Source organism: Sinocyclocheilus anshuiensis, unplaced genomic scaffold (genome assembly GCF_001515605.1).
Source record: "Sinocyclocheilus anshuiensis isolate Anshui unplaced genomic scaffold, SAMN03320099.WGS_v1.1 scaffold67, whole genome shotgun sequence".
Taxonomy (NCBI): domain Eukaryota; kingdom Metazoa; phylum Chordata; class Actinopteri; order Cypriniformes; family Cyprinidae; genus Sinocyclocheilus; species Sinocyclocheilus anshuiensis.
The window spans coordinates 1,191,573-1,206,198 of NW_015552546.1; the positions used below are offsets into that span (position 1 = coordinate 1,191,573).

Genomic DNA, 14,626 nt, shown 5'->3' on the forward strand with positions numbered 1-14,626 from the left:
GTCCGTCTATCTATCTATCTATCTATCTATCTATCTATCGCCATCATATGTATTGAGCGTTTTACTATAAAGTATACTGTTATAAAAAGTTACGATATATTTCAATTCTAAAAATTATTTTATTTGCTATACTAGCTTTAATTTGTGTTGATTTAAAGAAAATTGCTTGAGTACCTATAGAGTAGTGTTGCATCCTTCTTATCTACGCCCAACTCGTTTTTTGAGACTTTGGTCATGTTTTGCATGAGAATCCAACTCTTTAGCAGTGCAGGTAAGTCAGAAGGCACGAAATAGCATTAGACATCCCCTTTAATGTTCCTAAAAATGGGCTTTATTGTCTATATGAAAAAGTGTAACTTCTTATTTTTTTCTTTTCATTTTGTTGTTAATGTGACATGTTTTTGTGAGATTCACCAGCTTTTCCATTATAGCCTTTGGTAATGGCTCTTTCACTGGCTGATGTGTGGTGTGTAGGTGGACATCATTCGGAAGAGGCTGCATAAAGACATCCTCCACAACCCTGTGGCCATGCTGAACTTCTGCCCAGACCTCCGTTCGACGACCTCTGACCTGCGGAGCATTCAGGGGGAATACATCTTCCTCATCGACCGCAGTGGAAGCATGAGTGGGGTCAACATCAATCGAGTTAAGGTTAGGATGCTTGTGCTTCTGTGTTACACTAACTCTGGCCCTCACTCCCAATGCTTATTAACTTTTGATGACATCCTAATTTATTCAGCAGTTTAAAACCCCCAAAGTGCATCAGTCGTGTTAATAATCATTAATGGAAACAAGTTTTTACACACACACAGCAGTGCTTATTTAACGGAGAGACAGATCGCCCACATGTGTTCAACGGTATAAATCTGATTGGACAGTTTTATGGGAGTTGGAGAGCACAGATATTATCAGTCCTTCAAGGAGTAATTCACTCAAGAATTTGCTGAAAATGTACTCACCCTCGGGCCATCCAAGATGTAGATGAGTTTGTTTCTTTATCAAAATATATGCTCAATATATACTATCAAAATATATTGCTCAACAATGGATCATCTGCAGTGAATGGGTGCCGTCAGAATGAGAGTCCAAACAGCTGATAAAGACATCACAATAATCCACACCACTCCAGTCCATCAATTAACATCCTGTGAAGTGAAAAGCTGCATGTTTGTAAGAAACAAATCCATGATGTTTTTATCAGCTTTTGAACTCTCATTCTGATGGCACCCATTCACTGCAGGTACTCATTAGCAAGTAGGGCTGCATATATTTAATATTCACATTATTTACATTTTGATTTTGCCGGAGATCTTAAAATGAGCAACATTCAGTAATTTTAATCAAACCTTTTTTTTTTTAAATGATAGATTCAGAAACTTTCTTGTAAGGAAGACCTGCAAACTCCTTGTTCTCACAATGTGAGGGTTAAAATGGAGATGTCCCTGATTTAAACTTCTCTGACTAGCAAAAAGCTGTTAGAGAAACGTGAATCAGTGTGAGTATGTTTTACTGAATAGGTTGAGAATTTCAGTAATTTGTTTGTATTATCATTCTAAAATGTTCAATTAAGTATACAGCTTTTCGTATCTAAATATAAATTTGAACAAATATAATTCTGCATTGTGTTCATTTAGTGAAAAGTTTAAGAAACATGCCTTGAATTTTAACCTTTGCATAAGCAATTTGAATCTAAGCTTTTTTAGAGTAAACGCTGTATACTACCAGTCAAAAGTCTTGGGTTAATAACATTTTTAAAGAAGAAATTAATACTTTTTTACAGAAAGTATTCATTAAATTGATCAAAAGTGACAGTAAAGACATTTATAATGTTAGAAAAGATGCCTATTTCAAATAAATTTTGTTCTTTTGACCATTATATTCATCACCGAATATGACAAATAAAACAATGTATCAGTTTTCTACAAAAAGATTTTAAGCAGCACATCTGTTTTCAACATAGATGATAATAAATGCACCTTGAGCAGCAAATCAGAATATTAGAATGATTTCTGAAGGATCATGTGAGACTGGAGTAATGATGCTGAAATTTCAGATTTGCATCACAGAAATAAATTACGTTTTAAAATATATTCAAATAAAAAACACTAATTTTAAACTGTAATTATTTTTTCACAATATTACACTTTTTACTGTATTTTTGCAGCCTTGGTGAGCATAAGAGACTTAAAAAAAAAAACGGAAAAATCTTACCAACCCCAAACTTTTGAATGATAGTGTACATGTTGAGATATTTATTTCCCTGAAATAAATACGTTGTTATTTTTTGTTTTAATTGTTTTTACTACATTAGTTCACTGAACATTATGTGGCTCTGTAGTTCTGGATCAAATCAGAGCTTTTGAGTAGCCTGTTGAAGGGGTTTTGTAATGAAATAACAAGCTTGTTGCACTGAATAGCTCAAGCAGCTACGATAATTGAACTTGGTAAGTCTGCATGCTGAGATTGGATATTTCGTGCGCTGTGAATGTGTGAATGAGCGTGTGTGTGCGTGTCCCCTGTTGACGGGGCTCTGCAGCGTGACGCACGAGCCTGCGATGACTCACTGTGGTTTTGATTGAGGATCGTCCCCTTCTGACCACAGAAACCAAACTGCTCTATATAAAGGCTCAGGTCACTCTAGCGGTAATATCCTTCCCTGAATATCCTTGACCCTCAAGAAGACTTGTTCCATGCTGAAATGTCATATATCCAGCGTGATCCCTCCTGGGCTGGAGGAGGACAACAATAGATGTATCTAATAACACTGAAAGGAATCGTTCACCCAGAAATGAACATTTTACTCACCCTCATGTGACTTTATTTCTTCCGTGTAACACAAAAGAAGAAATTTGAAGAATTGTGCTGGTGATTTCTGCTATGTATTTAGCTAAAAATGAAAATTTGCTTAAAATATATTTAACCTCAGGCCATCCAAGATGTAAATGAGTTTGTTTCTTCATCTGAAAAGATTTGGAGAAATTTAGCATCACTTGCTCACCAATGGATCCTCTGCAGTGAATGGGTGCCGTCAGAATGAGAGTCAAAACAGCTGATAAAAACATCACAATAATCTACAAGCAATCAACACGACTCCAGTCCATCACTTGTGAAGGGAATATTGTGTTTAAAAAAAACAAAAACGTTTAAACTGTCGCTTCTGGCCAAAATATGTGTCCATAGTCCATAATAAATACATTTTAAGCCAATTTTTATTTTTGCGGGAACTATTCCTTTAAATCATTTAGTGAGTTGACCTCAAGAACTGAATCAGTGCAATTTGTGAATGAATCATTTAGACCCATTTCGTAAACTTGATAAACTGATTCATTGCCAATATTTGGCTTAAAAGACATTTCAACTCTCATGAAAACATTTTCAGTAAATAATTTCTCACACAAAGCTATGATTCCAAAACATTTACAATATTATACTTTATGCATGAGCCTTTTTGTAGCTTGAAAGCCACTATTTTTGTAACTGCATGAAAATAAATGAATACAATTTTCAAGGTTTTAAAGATCATTTTTGGTAAGAACCAAGTATCATTTCTAACTGTGTGTCAAGTTCTTTTTGAATTTGTGAGGAAGTGTTTGCCGAAGGTAGACTTGTTTTATTATTATAACAAAACTGGTGATTCGTTTTTTAATTAATTCAAAACGTTAACAGACCTTATCATTGTAAAAACTGTGGAAATGCTAGAACTCTTCTTTAATAATCTCATTCATATTTACAAACTTAATTATAACCTCATGCTAATTACTCGCCGCTGTACCTGCTCTCAGTCTGTCAAGAAGCAGCATTATAAATTATATCTACTTTAAATGAGACAATATGGATGTCTGACAGCTATAATTGTGGTGTTCAGTGAGCGATGCTACACAGTTACCTAATGGCTTCAGGTCTTCTAACAAAGATTGTTGGTTCAATCCAAGCAAGAGTGACACAGCTGAAATGCCACTGGCAATCGACCACCAGTCTAAACATTAGGGGAAACAGGTCACCCTCAGTGTCTATAATAGTTACACTTAACCCTGTAATTAGAGTTACTTTACAGAAGGCAAATGACTATAATCTCTGTTAATGCAAGTAATATGTTATTAAATCACTATGAGCAAGTCAAATGCAATGAAAGATGTAAACTCGGTGTGAATTATATATAAGCACCTATAAAAAAAACTATAAACACACAAGTACATTACAAATTGCTTATACAATATTATTTTACAACAAATATTTTAATATATCAAAATAAAAGTAAACATGTTTATTAAACAAAAAATATTTTAAAGATATTAAAAAATATATTTGTATAAAATTATATATAATTATGAGTTGTTACTGGTTCTCAGCAATGCTGAAAAACCTTTTTTAGCTGCTTAATATTTTTGTGGAAATAAATCGTTTTAAACGAGTAATGCAAAATACAGCTGTCTTTAAATTTGTAATAATGCAAAAGTGATAATAAATAGCTAAATATATATATATAGTAATACATAGAATTGAAATAATATACATATTTTTAATGAGTAATGCAGAATCGTTCATGTTGACCTCTTCCTTTTGTGTGTGTTCACAGGACGCAATGGTTGTGATTCTGAAAAGTCTTTTCCCAGGAATGAGTAATGCAGAATCGTTCATGTTGACCTCTTCCTTTTGTGTGCGTTCACAGGACGCAATGGTTGTGATTCTGAAAAGTCTTTTCCCAGCATGCTTATTCAACATAGTGGGCTTCGGATCCAAGTTCAAAACGCTGTTTGCCACCAGTCAGAGCTACGATGAGGTTAGTCTCCCGCAGGGATCCGCACTCACTGCCCTCATTAGATCAGCAGTTACTGTCCAGAGGATCAATGCTTGTGTTTTTCTGCCGGGATCCAGTGGAAAAGGTCTGGGTTTATATAGTGAACGTCTAGTAGAGTTTCATACTGATTTTATCATTTATATAAACACTGCTTAATCAGTGCACTGCAAAAAATCATTTTCTTTCTCAGTATTTTTGTGTTATTTTCCAGCACAAATATCTAAATATTCCTAAATCAAGATATATTTACTTTGAAGACAATCTTGTCTTGTTTTCTGAAAATGTAGCAAAATGAAGTGACTTCATGCTTAAAACAAGCCAGTGGGGTAAGAAAAATAAATTATAAAAACATGTTTATTTTTCTAAGTCTGTTGGCAGATGTTTTTTCTTGTTTTAAGCGCAAAGTGACTTAATTTTGTTATTTTGCTTTTAACCCTTGTGCAACCTTTTGGACATTTTTGTCTTTTTCAGTTTAGTTTTTTTGATCATTTTGCCTGTGTTATTGCCAACTGCATATATTTTGGCACAGGTGTGTATATTTATTGGAATTTTACTATTTCACTTCCATTTCCTTTAATAAATCTGTTTTGCACTAGGTACAAAAAAATGTTCCTCTCAGGACCTTAAGGACAAAAATGTCCCCATTGAGACCCATTAAAATGGCTATTTTTAATCGCAGTGCCATTTAACTGTAAAATGATGCATTTTTTGTTAATAGGCTTTCATTCTGTTGGCAAGGCTTTAAAATTAATTTTTTTATAATTTTTTATCAGATGAAGCCATTTTTTCAGGTTTGGCCTATAAAGCAAATACTCGCTTTATTCCTGTTTTCTGCTTCTGCATATTATAGAGCCAATTTGATCAATAATGCAGCTATAATTGTGTGGGTGTGTTGGTATGGATGTCAGAGTGTGGTTTGTATGTGTGTCAAAAAAAATTGTGTGTGTGTTCTTGTAATATTTGAGAGAGAGAAACTCTACTGCAGATCACAAATCCAACAACTGTGTGCACCAGCAGAGTTTTGCTGGCATCTAATGGGGAAAATTTGGTACTGCGCCCAAACAAAATATTACTGAAAGCAAATTTTTTGAGATATCAACCTCAAATTTGGACTACTAAACTTGTTTAGATTTATGGCTTTGATTTTCTAACAGGTATAACATGTTCAACATGTTTCATAAGATATATATTTTATATAAAATATCGTTCCTAAATCATTTTCTTAAACTTAAACCTCTATAACTTTTTTTGTTTTTGTTTCACTTTTTAAAGTTTTTTTACTTCAACAATAAGCTGCCACGGGTCTTCTTTTAAAATGAGACCAAACTTAACTCTGTTTTTTTGACATGGACATTTTTGTCCACAATGGACCTATGTGTAACGCACAAGGGTTAAGTAAATACATCTTGATTTATGTTTAGATATTTGCATTAAAAGAGAAAATCTCTGTGGCAAATTTTTTATTTATTTTTTTAAGCGTAAATGTAATGAAATTTAAGGGTTTTTGGGTTTTGAAAAGGTTTGACAGTGGACTATGAAAAATGTGTGTGTGTGTGTGTATATATATATATATAGTCTGAAAATAATGTCTTATCTTACACATTTTTGCTTCTCAAGTAAATGTCTTGTTTTAAAGACGTTTAGATATATTGGATCTGTCAAACACAAGATAAAAATACTGATTAACTGAATTATTTTGTTTGCAGAAGTGTCACTATAGTTTAGTTTTTTATAGTTTGTTATAACAAACCTCATTTATTTCACAGGAGAGCTTGGCGTTGGCTTGTGAGCATGTGAAGAAGATCCGCGCTGACATGGGCGGCACAAACATACTGGCTCCTCTCAACTGGATCGTACGGCAGCCCATGCAGAGAGGTCACCCTCGCCTGCTCTTCCTCCTGACCGACGGAGCCGTCAGTAACACGGGGAAAGTTATTGAGTTGCTCCGCAGCCACGCCAGGTTCACCAGGTCAGAGTTTGCACATTCCCATTCATGCATTTGTCAGATGCGTTTTTCCCAAAGCAAGTTACATTGCATTTAAAGTGTATATTTTATCAGTTCATGCATTCCCTGGGAATCGAATCATGACCTTGGCGTTGCTAGTGCCATGCTCTGCTGTATAATGTGCTGTTGCATTGTAATCTCAGATAATTGTTAGCGTCCACCAAATACGATTGTACTGTGTAATTAAAAGGTTGTGCTAATGTATTAATCTGAACATTTGGTGGATTTTTAGGACATTTGTTCATCAACTCAAGATCTTGTTTATTTTATTTTATTTTATTTTTTACTGAACAGCACACATTGACTTATTCAACAAGGTCATGAAGCATTCACTAATGAGTTTGGAAGCCATCTCTGAGTCTGGCAGAATGTCTATTAAAAAGTAATAATAAAAATATAGAAAACCTTTTACATTTAAGGAAACAGTTCAACCAAAAGGTAATATTCTCAAATGCGGCTCATCAAAACACATCACAGGTTTGACCGTGTTTGTTCTTACTAGAAATGTAAATACAACAGTTTGCTTGAATTATAATACTTTACCTAGTTGTGAACAGTGTTTATTTATATTCTATTGTAGTATTTAGTGTATTGAATTTGATTTATTTGAATATCAGTTTTTTATTTTCATTTTAATTTTAGTCAAAGTTTAAGTAATTTTATGTGATTTTTATTAGTTTTTATTTTTATTCTATTTAGTTTATTTATTTCAGTTTTGGTAATTGTTGTACTTAAACTTGTTTTATTTCAGAATAAGTTCAAATTTTTGTATAATATAAGTTTTGCATCTAATATTTATTTTTTCAGCTTTATTTCAATTTATGAAAGCAACTTTTACTAGTTGTAGTTAGATAACAATAACAGCACTGATCGTGACTCAGTTTCAATGGTTTTGGATAGATTAAGAATTATTCTCAAAAATATACTGAGAACATAAATGCAACTGGAAAGAAAATTTACACTATATAAAGTTGAATATTGACAATAAAGACTTTTTTAAGACATTTATTTTGGATAAGAAATGTATGTAAATTGATTATTAATACAATAAAAAAAGAGAACATTTCAGCAAACTAACACAAACAGATGTTAAAAAAACAGTTCCCCTGAAAGTAAACATTCTGTCGTTCTTTACTCAACCTCATGTTGATCTAAACCTGTATGACTTTCATTGTTCGTCGGAACATAAAAGATATATTGAAAAAGGTTTCAGTGTTTTCTTTTAATGAAACTCAATGGAGTCCAGTGTTGTTTGAACCCCAGAATATCTTCTTATGTGTGCAGAAAAATAAAGTCACTCAGGTTGGAAACAACACCAAGGTGAGTGAATGATGACAGAATAATCATTTTTGAGTGAGCTATCTCTGTTGAATATGCTAAATAGTTAATAATATATCATATTGTATAGCATTCACTATCATGACTTGGAATATAGTGCTGGAATCATACATCATATATGGTGCCTTTCTAGTGCAAACCAGCTTCTGATCACAATATGTTTTCATTTATATGGAAAAGAGCAGCTTGGACAGTCTTAAAAATATCCTATTTTATTTTCCACATAAGGTTTTGGAACGATTTGCTGATTAAATGACTCATCATTCAAATCTTTAATTTTTGGGTGAACTAATCCTTTAATATCATAGGTTCAAGGATACAGAGCTGCAGAACTATTCAGGTAATAAGATCATAATCAGATCGGCACAGCCGCTAGCAACAGTAAATTGATGTCTCTCCGTCTAATCCTTTTAGATCCGCACTAGCCATAACGCGGCTGGGATTCGCAGGCTTTGTTTCCGCACTCCGCTGCTTCCGAGAGGCTTCCATCTCCATGCACCTCCAGTCCATTTATCACCTGCCGAGACGTTCACCTCAGAGAAGCACTTCTTTTCTTCCCCGTCCTCCTAGAACAGATGCTACAATAGCTTTCTTTCAAATGAATGGAGGAACCCGTGGGTTTTAACAGCCGTTCCTGCAGTACAATAGACACACGATGGCTGGGAAGTGAAGCTGTGGTGTAATTTACTGCCTTAAACAGCACTTGCCCTCCACAGACGATTCAGAATAATCACAAATGTGTCTTGCTGCACTCCGTTTCTCTGCTGTGAGGACACGACTCGGCTTTCTTTGCTTGTTAGGGAAGAATGTTTCTCAGCAAACTGAGCTGATTGACCATCCACACTTTAGTAAATGGACAGATGTGTTCCCTGTTCTCTCATATATCACACGTGGTGAGCTGCAGATGTTGCTGCCTACACTGAAGGTCACTCATCTTCAATTACTACTGTTTGCCTTCAGATACTGTGTATTAAAGCTCAAATCTAGAGATTGTAGAAATTTCAAACATAACTTCAATATATCAGCTTGGTTCCAAAACCTAGGGTGCTGCCTACCTAGACAGCATTTTGTATTTGTTTAATGTATTTATTTTAGCTATATATATATTTATTTTTATTTATGCATCATTTATTTACTTACATAGTTAGAAATACTCAACTATATGTATTTAAAAAAAAAAGAAAATAAAAAATGAACCATTGTGCCCAATACTCATATGTAGTGTGCATGTGTATGTATATATATATATACATGGTACAGTGGGCGGAGCTTCCCTCCGCGCTCTCGCTGTTCATGACACTCTCCACCATGGCGAGCTCTGTTGCCGGCTCTCACACCTGGTCTGATGTTGTGGGCTTTGGCTCCGCGGCGATCCTCAGCTCTGTCGCAGTCAATGGCGATGGCTCGTCGGTCACGACGGGCGATGGCTCTCCGTCAGCGGTGGGCTCAGGCTTTGGCTCCGCGCAGCGGGGAGATGGTGGGCTGGGCTCTGGGTCCGGAGTGGGGCTGGTGTTGCGGCGAATGAATCCTGAGGTCCACCTCCGGACAACCGCGCTCTGCACTCCTCGTTGAGGCTCATCTGGAAGAACGAGCAGAGGCTGCTGTCCGGGTTGCTGGAATGGTTGGCGATCTCCACGAAGCAGCAGGAGGAGGACATCGGGGTGATGTCCGTGTTTCAGGAGGGGAAGGAGATCTTCCAGGTAATCCATGAATAAAAACAAAAACTGACAAAAAAACGGAAACTAAACGGATAGAAGGGGCACTGCTACTTTAACTTTTCAAGGTCCGGTATTCTGTCACGGCTGTGTCGAGGAAGGTACACGAGAACGATGATAGAATTCATATGTAGTTTAATAACATCCAAGACAAAAATAATCCACAGAGAATGAAGGGTAGACACACACCAACACAAACGTAATACCGGACAAAGAAACGCTGAACAGAATGCAACTTATATGGAGAACGTAAATGAGGATAATTACTAGACACACCTGAACATAATTACACAATCAACAGGAGACAGAAACTAGGTCACACAGAGCACATGGGAAATGAAAACAGTCCTGGGGTGTGACAGTTATAATAGCATTAGTATTATTTAGATAATGTTATTTTAAAATATACTGTATTTTGTTAATAATAATAATAATGTATTATGATTTATAAATAAATAATAACCTATTTTATAAATTTATTAATTATTAGTTATATGTAATGTTTTTGTTGTATTATTAATATTATTTAGATAGATAATGTTGTTATTTTAACCGTATTTTCATATAATATCAAATAAAAACAACAATAGTTAATCTGTAATTATTATACTGTTTTATACTACTATTTATATTAACAAAAATAAAAATGCTAATTAATATTATTGTGATAGTTACTGTTTTCAAATTCACTGTATTTTAATATTACATCAAATATACACTTATTATTATTATTATTATTATTATTTAGAATATATTGTTATTATTAGAAATATATTGTATTACGATGTATTAATTATTAGTTATGAATATGTAATATATATTAATATTATTTAGATAGATAATATTGCTATTATTTGAAAATATGCAGTATTTTTTATATAATATCAAATAAAAACAACAATGATTATGTCTTTAATTGATTACATCTTTAATTGATTTTTCTGTACATTTCTGCCATATGTACATTACCTGACAGTCTGGAATTATTATACTATATTTCTATACTACTATTTGTAATAATAATAATAATAATAACAACAACAACAACAACTATTATTATTATTATTATAGTTGCTGTTTTCACATTTACTGTATTTTATAATTACATCAAATATACACAAATGATTATTATTTACATAATATTGTTATTATTTGAAAATATATTGTATTTTGATGTATTACAATGTCATTTATATATACTAGTGCTGTCAAATGATTAATTGCAATTAATCGCATCCAATATAAAAGTTGTTGTTTACATATGAGTGTGTACTGTGTATATTTATTATGTATATATAAATACACACACATGCATGTATATATATATATATATATATATATATATTTACTAAAAACACAACAATGATTAATCTGTAATCATTATACTATATTTTTATACTACTACTATTTCAGAATTATTAAGAATAATAATTTTATTATTTACAGTCATTATCTGAAAATACTACATTTTGATATATTATAATATCACATATATGAAAATATAGGCTTTTGTATAATAAGTATTATATTTTTTTGTATATCAGTTTTGTTAATGCAAATATAGATTTTAGAGCAAAACAAAAAGCTCTCAGACGTCTTTTCTCTGCTGTAACAGGACAAACGGAGGCGGTACAGCATGATGCGTTCCAACGAGTCGGCCAGTTCAGTGTTTTATCACTCTCAAGAGGAGGATGCTGGGAAGGTTTCCTCTGACGGTCAAGGGCCGCACAGGGACAATCAAGTCGGCTCGCTGTTTGACGGTTGCCAGGAGACCATATCCGAGAGCAGTCCTGTTGCCACGGAGCAAGACATTATGGGTAAAGTACAGCTCTATACAGGGTAAACGTGTATTTAAAAAGTAGTCCATACAAGATACAGAATTTTCATTTTTGGTTGAACTATTCCTGATGTCTCCTGATGAAAGAGAGGTTTCTTCATGAAGTCAGCAAACATGAAGATAAACTGAGAGAAAACTAAAGAGAAAATTAGACAAATTCTTTTCTTTTCTTTTTTTTTACACAGGAACTGACATAGCCACCTCTCCGCGAAGACGTGCTTACAGCACCAATCAGATTGTAGATTACAACCCCATGAAGAAGGCCTACACCCATAGTGACCCCAGCTCAGTGGTGGGCAAAAACCCTCTTAGAAGAGCAAAAGTCCAGGAACTCATAGGACAGACACATCCTGACCACGGAGCTCAGTGGAAAATGGACTACCAGGTTGGTAAACGCTAAACCATAAGGCTCGAAACGTGCAACACAAGTATGTGAATACAGAAACTTTTTGCTATGTAGGATTTTGTGCATCACTGCATTGCAAAATGTGTCTGAAAACTGAACCTACTTTGAGCTTCAGATTGCGTTGAAATTTGAACATAATTTGAAGTTGTTAAACTAGAGTACACTGCAAGCTACAGACAAAAAATAACTACTGTAAGTACATTGGAGCTACACAGATTATTATACTACCCAATTTAATCATAGCTGATGTTTGCAGCGTGGGGTTTTGTACTAATGAACACTCAATACATAACTCAGTTTTGTGAATCAGTTCATTAAAATGACTCTTCCAAACAAACAATTTGACTGGAATGAATCAGACTTTCCTGAGCTACGTATGAAATAGGACCATTTAGGATGAACCGATTCACTAGAAAGAATCAGATTTCCCAATACTACATATAGTATGAAAGAGAAAGAACCATTTAGGATGAACTGATTCACAAGAATGAATCAGATTTCCCAACACTACGTACAGCATGAAAGCGAGAGAATTGTTTAAGATGAACCGAATTATTTGAATGAATCAGATTTCCCAACACTACATACAGTATGAAAGCGAGAGAACAGTTTAGGATGAACCAATTCACTACAAAGAATCAGATTTCCCAATACTACATACAGTATGCAAGACAAAGAACCATTTAAGATGAAGTGATTCACTAGAATTAATCAGATTTTCCCGCACTATGAGATTTTAAAAAATCATTTAGGATGAACCAGTTCACTAAAATAAACCAGATTTCCCAGTAACATATGAGAGAACTGTTCAGAATGGACTGATTCACTAGAATGAATCAGATTTCCCAATATAAAAGAGAGAGAATAATTTAGGACAAAGCACTTCGCTGTAATGAAGTACATTTCCCATTACCACATACAAGAGAGAAAACCTTGCAGAATGGACTTATTCACTAGAATGGTGATTCATAAACATAATGTGTCTTTTTTTATGAATGATAATATCTTACAATACATATCCTGAGTAAGCAATAAACATCATAACTTGGAAATAATCAGTAAACATTTGTATCTGTAATCCCCTTTGTGCATGTGTGTGTTGACACAAAGCAAACGGCTTCTATTTAGGAAGTAGCTGTTTTCCTCAGAAGAAATATCTGTAGGCAGCCTTCGCCGTGCCATCTGCTATAGCCCAAGCATCTGCTATGATATGAGAAGAGCTGCATGGATTCATCTGTTTGTTCCAAAGGGTTATTTGAACTCATTTCTGAGCTCTGTGATGAGAATGTAATTCAATCTTCTTACCGCCACGTCCACATAAATAGAGTTTAGTTCGCACAGCCAGCGGAAGATGAATTACAGTTCCCTGGACGATTAAGCAATGCAAGAATGTGCATAAAGGAAATATAATTTCAGTTGGACACTTTTGTGATGCGCACTCATGCGCTGAAATATAAATGCACCTTTGGAGTCCAGTGGGAGAAAAAAAGGTTGGCGGCCGTCACAAAAGACGTGCCAGTGTTTGAAAAGGGCTGAAATAATGAGGCCAAAAATATCCCTGACCTAGAGACATATTAGGATGTAATCAAGACCACAATGGAGAGGTGGGCATCCTTTGTGACTGATAATGATGGCTGCACTCATTTCATGCATGACAGTTGAGCTGAATGGCCGAGGAAAACCCTCTCCATTCACAACAGACCTCCTGAGGAGACTTAAGGATGCTTGTATGCTTATTGTATGGCAGCTTTCCTAATAGACTACAGTACATTTCTCTCTGTTTAGTAATTGCATTGCTCAACATTTTTGGTGGCCAACCTGTAATATTTTTGTCAGGTTACCTACAATGTGCTTGAGTTATAAAATGTAAAATGTAACATGAGTTTAATTGGGTTTATTCAAACCAATAATATTGATATTTATTATTTAAATAGTACAGGTGCATCTCAATAAATTAGAATGTCGTGGAAAAGTTCATTTATTTCAGTAATTCAACTCAAATTGTGAAACTCGTGTATTAAATAAATTCAGTGCACACAGACTGAAGTAGTTTAAGTCTTTGGTTCTTTTAATTGTGATGATTTTGGCTCACATTTAACAAAAACCCACCAATTCACCATCTCAACAAATTAGAATACTTCATAAGACCAATAAAAAAAACATTTTTAGTGAATTGTTGACCTTCTGGAAAGTATGTTCATTTACTGTACATGTACTCAATACTTGGTAGGGGCTCCTTTTGCTTTAATTACTGCCTCAATTCGGCATGGCATGGAGGTGATCAGTTTGTGGCACTGCTGAGGTGGTATGGAAGCCCAGGTTTCCTTGACAGTGGCCTTCAGCTCATCTGCATTTCTTGGTCTCTTGTTTCTCATTTTCCTCTTGACAATACACCATAGATTCTCTATGGGGTTCAGGTCTGATGAGTTTGCTGGCCAGTCAAGCACACCAACACCATGATCATTTAACCAACTTTTGGTGCTTTTGGAAGTGTGGGCAGGTGCCAAATCCTGCTGGAAAATGAAAT

At 34.5% G+C, this 14,626-nt stretch overlaps 1 protein-coding gene across 1 annotated transcript in view; it reads left to right on the forward strand.

Moving 5' to 3' along the window:
* Window positions 1-14,626, forward strand: part of LOC107664114 (von Willebrand factor A domain-containing protein 5B1-like) — a 46,844-nt gene that overhangs the window by 14,823 nt on the left and 17,395 nt on the right. The window contains exons 8-14 of the mRNA XM_016454572.1: window positions 475-651; window positions 4,670-4,780; window positions 6,565-6,767; window positions 8,450-8,481; window positions 9,675-9,841; window positions 11,472-11,673; window positions 11,879-12,078. Coding sequence (XP_016310058.1) covers window positions 475-651; window positions 4,670-4,780; window positions 6,565-6,767; window positions 8,450-8,481; window positions 9,675-9,841; window positions 11,472-11,673; window positions 11,879-12,078 — 1,092 coding nt within the window. The remainder of the gene's footprint in view (window positions 1-474; window positions 652-4,669; window positions 4,781-6,564; window positions 6,768-8,449; window positions 8,482-9,674; window positions 9,842-11,471; window positions 11,674-11,878; window positions 12,079-14,626) is intronic.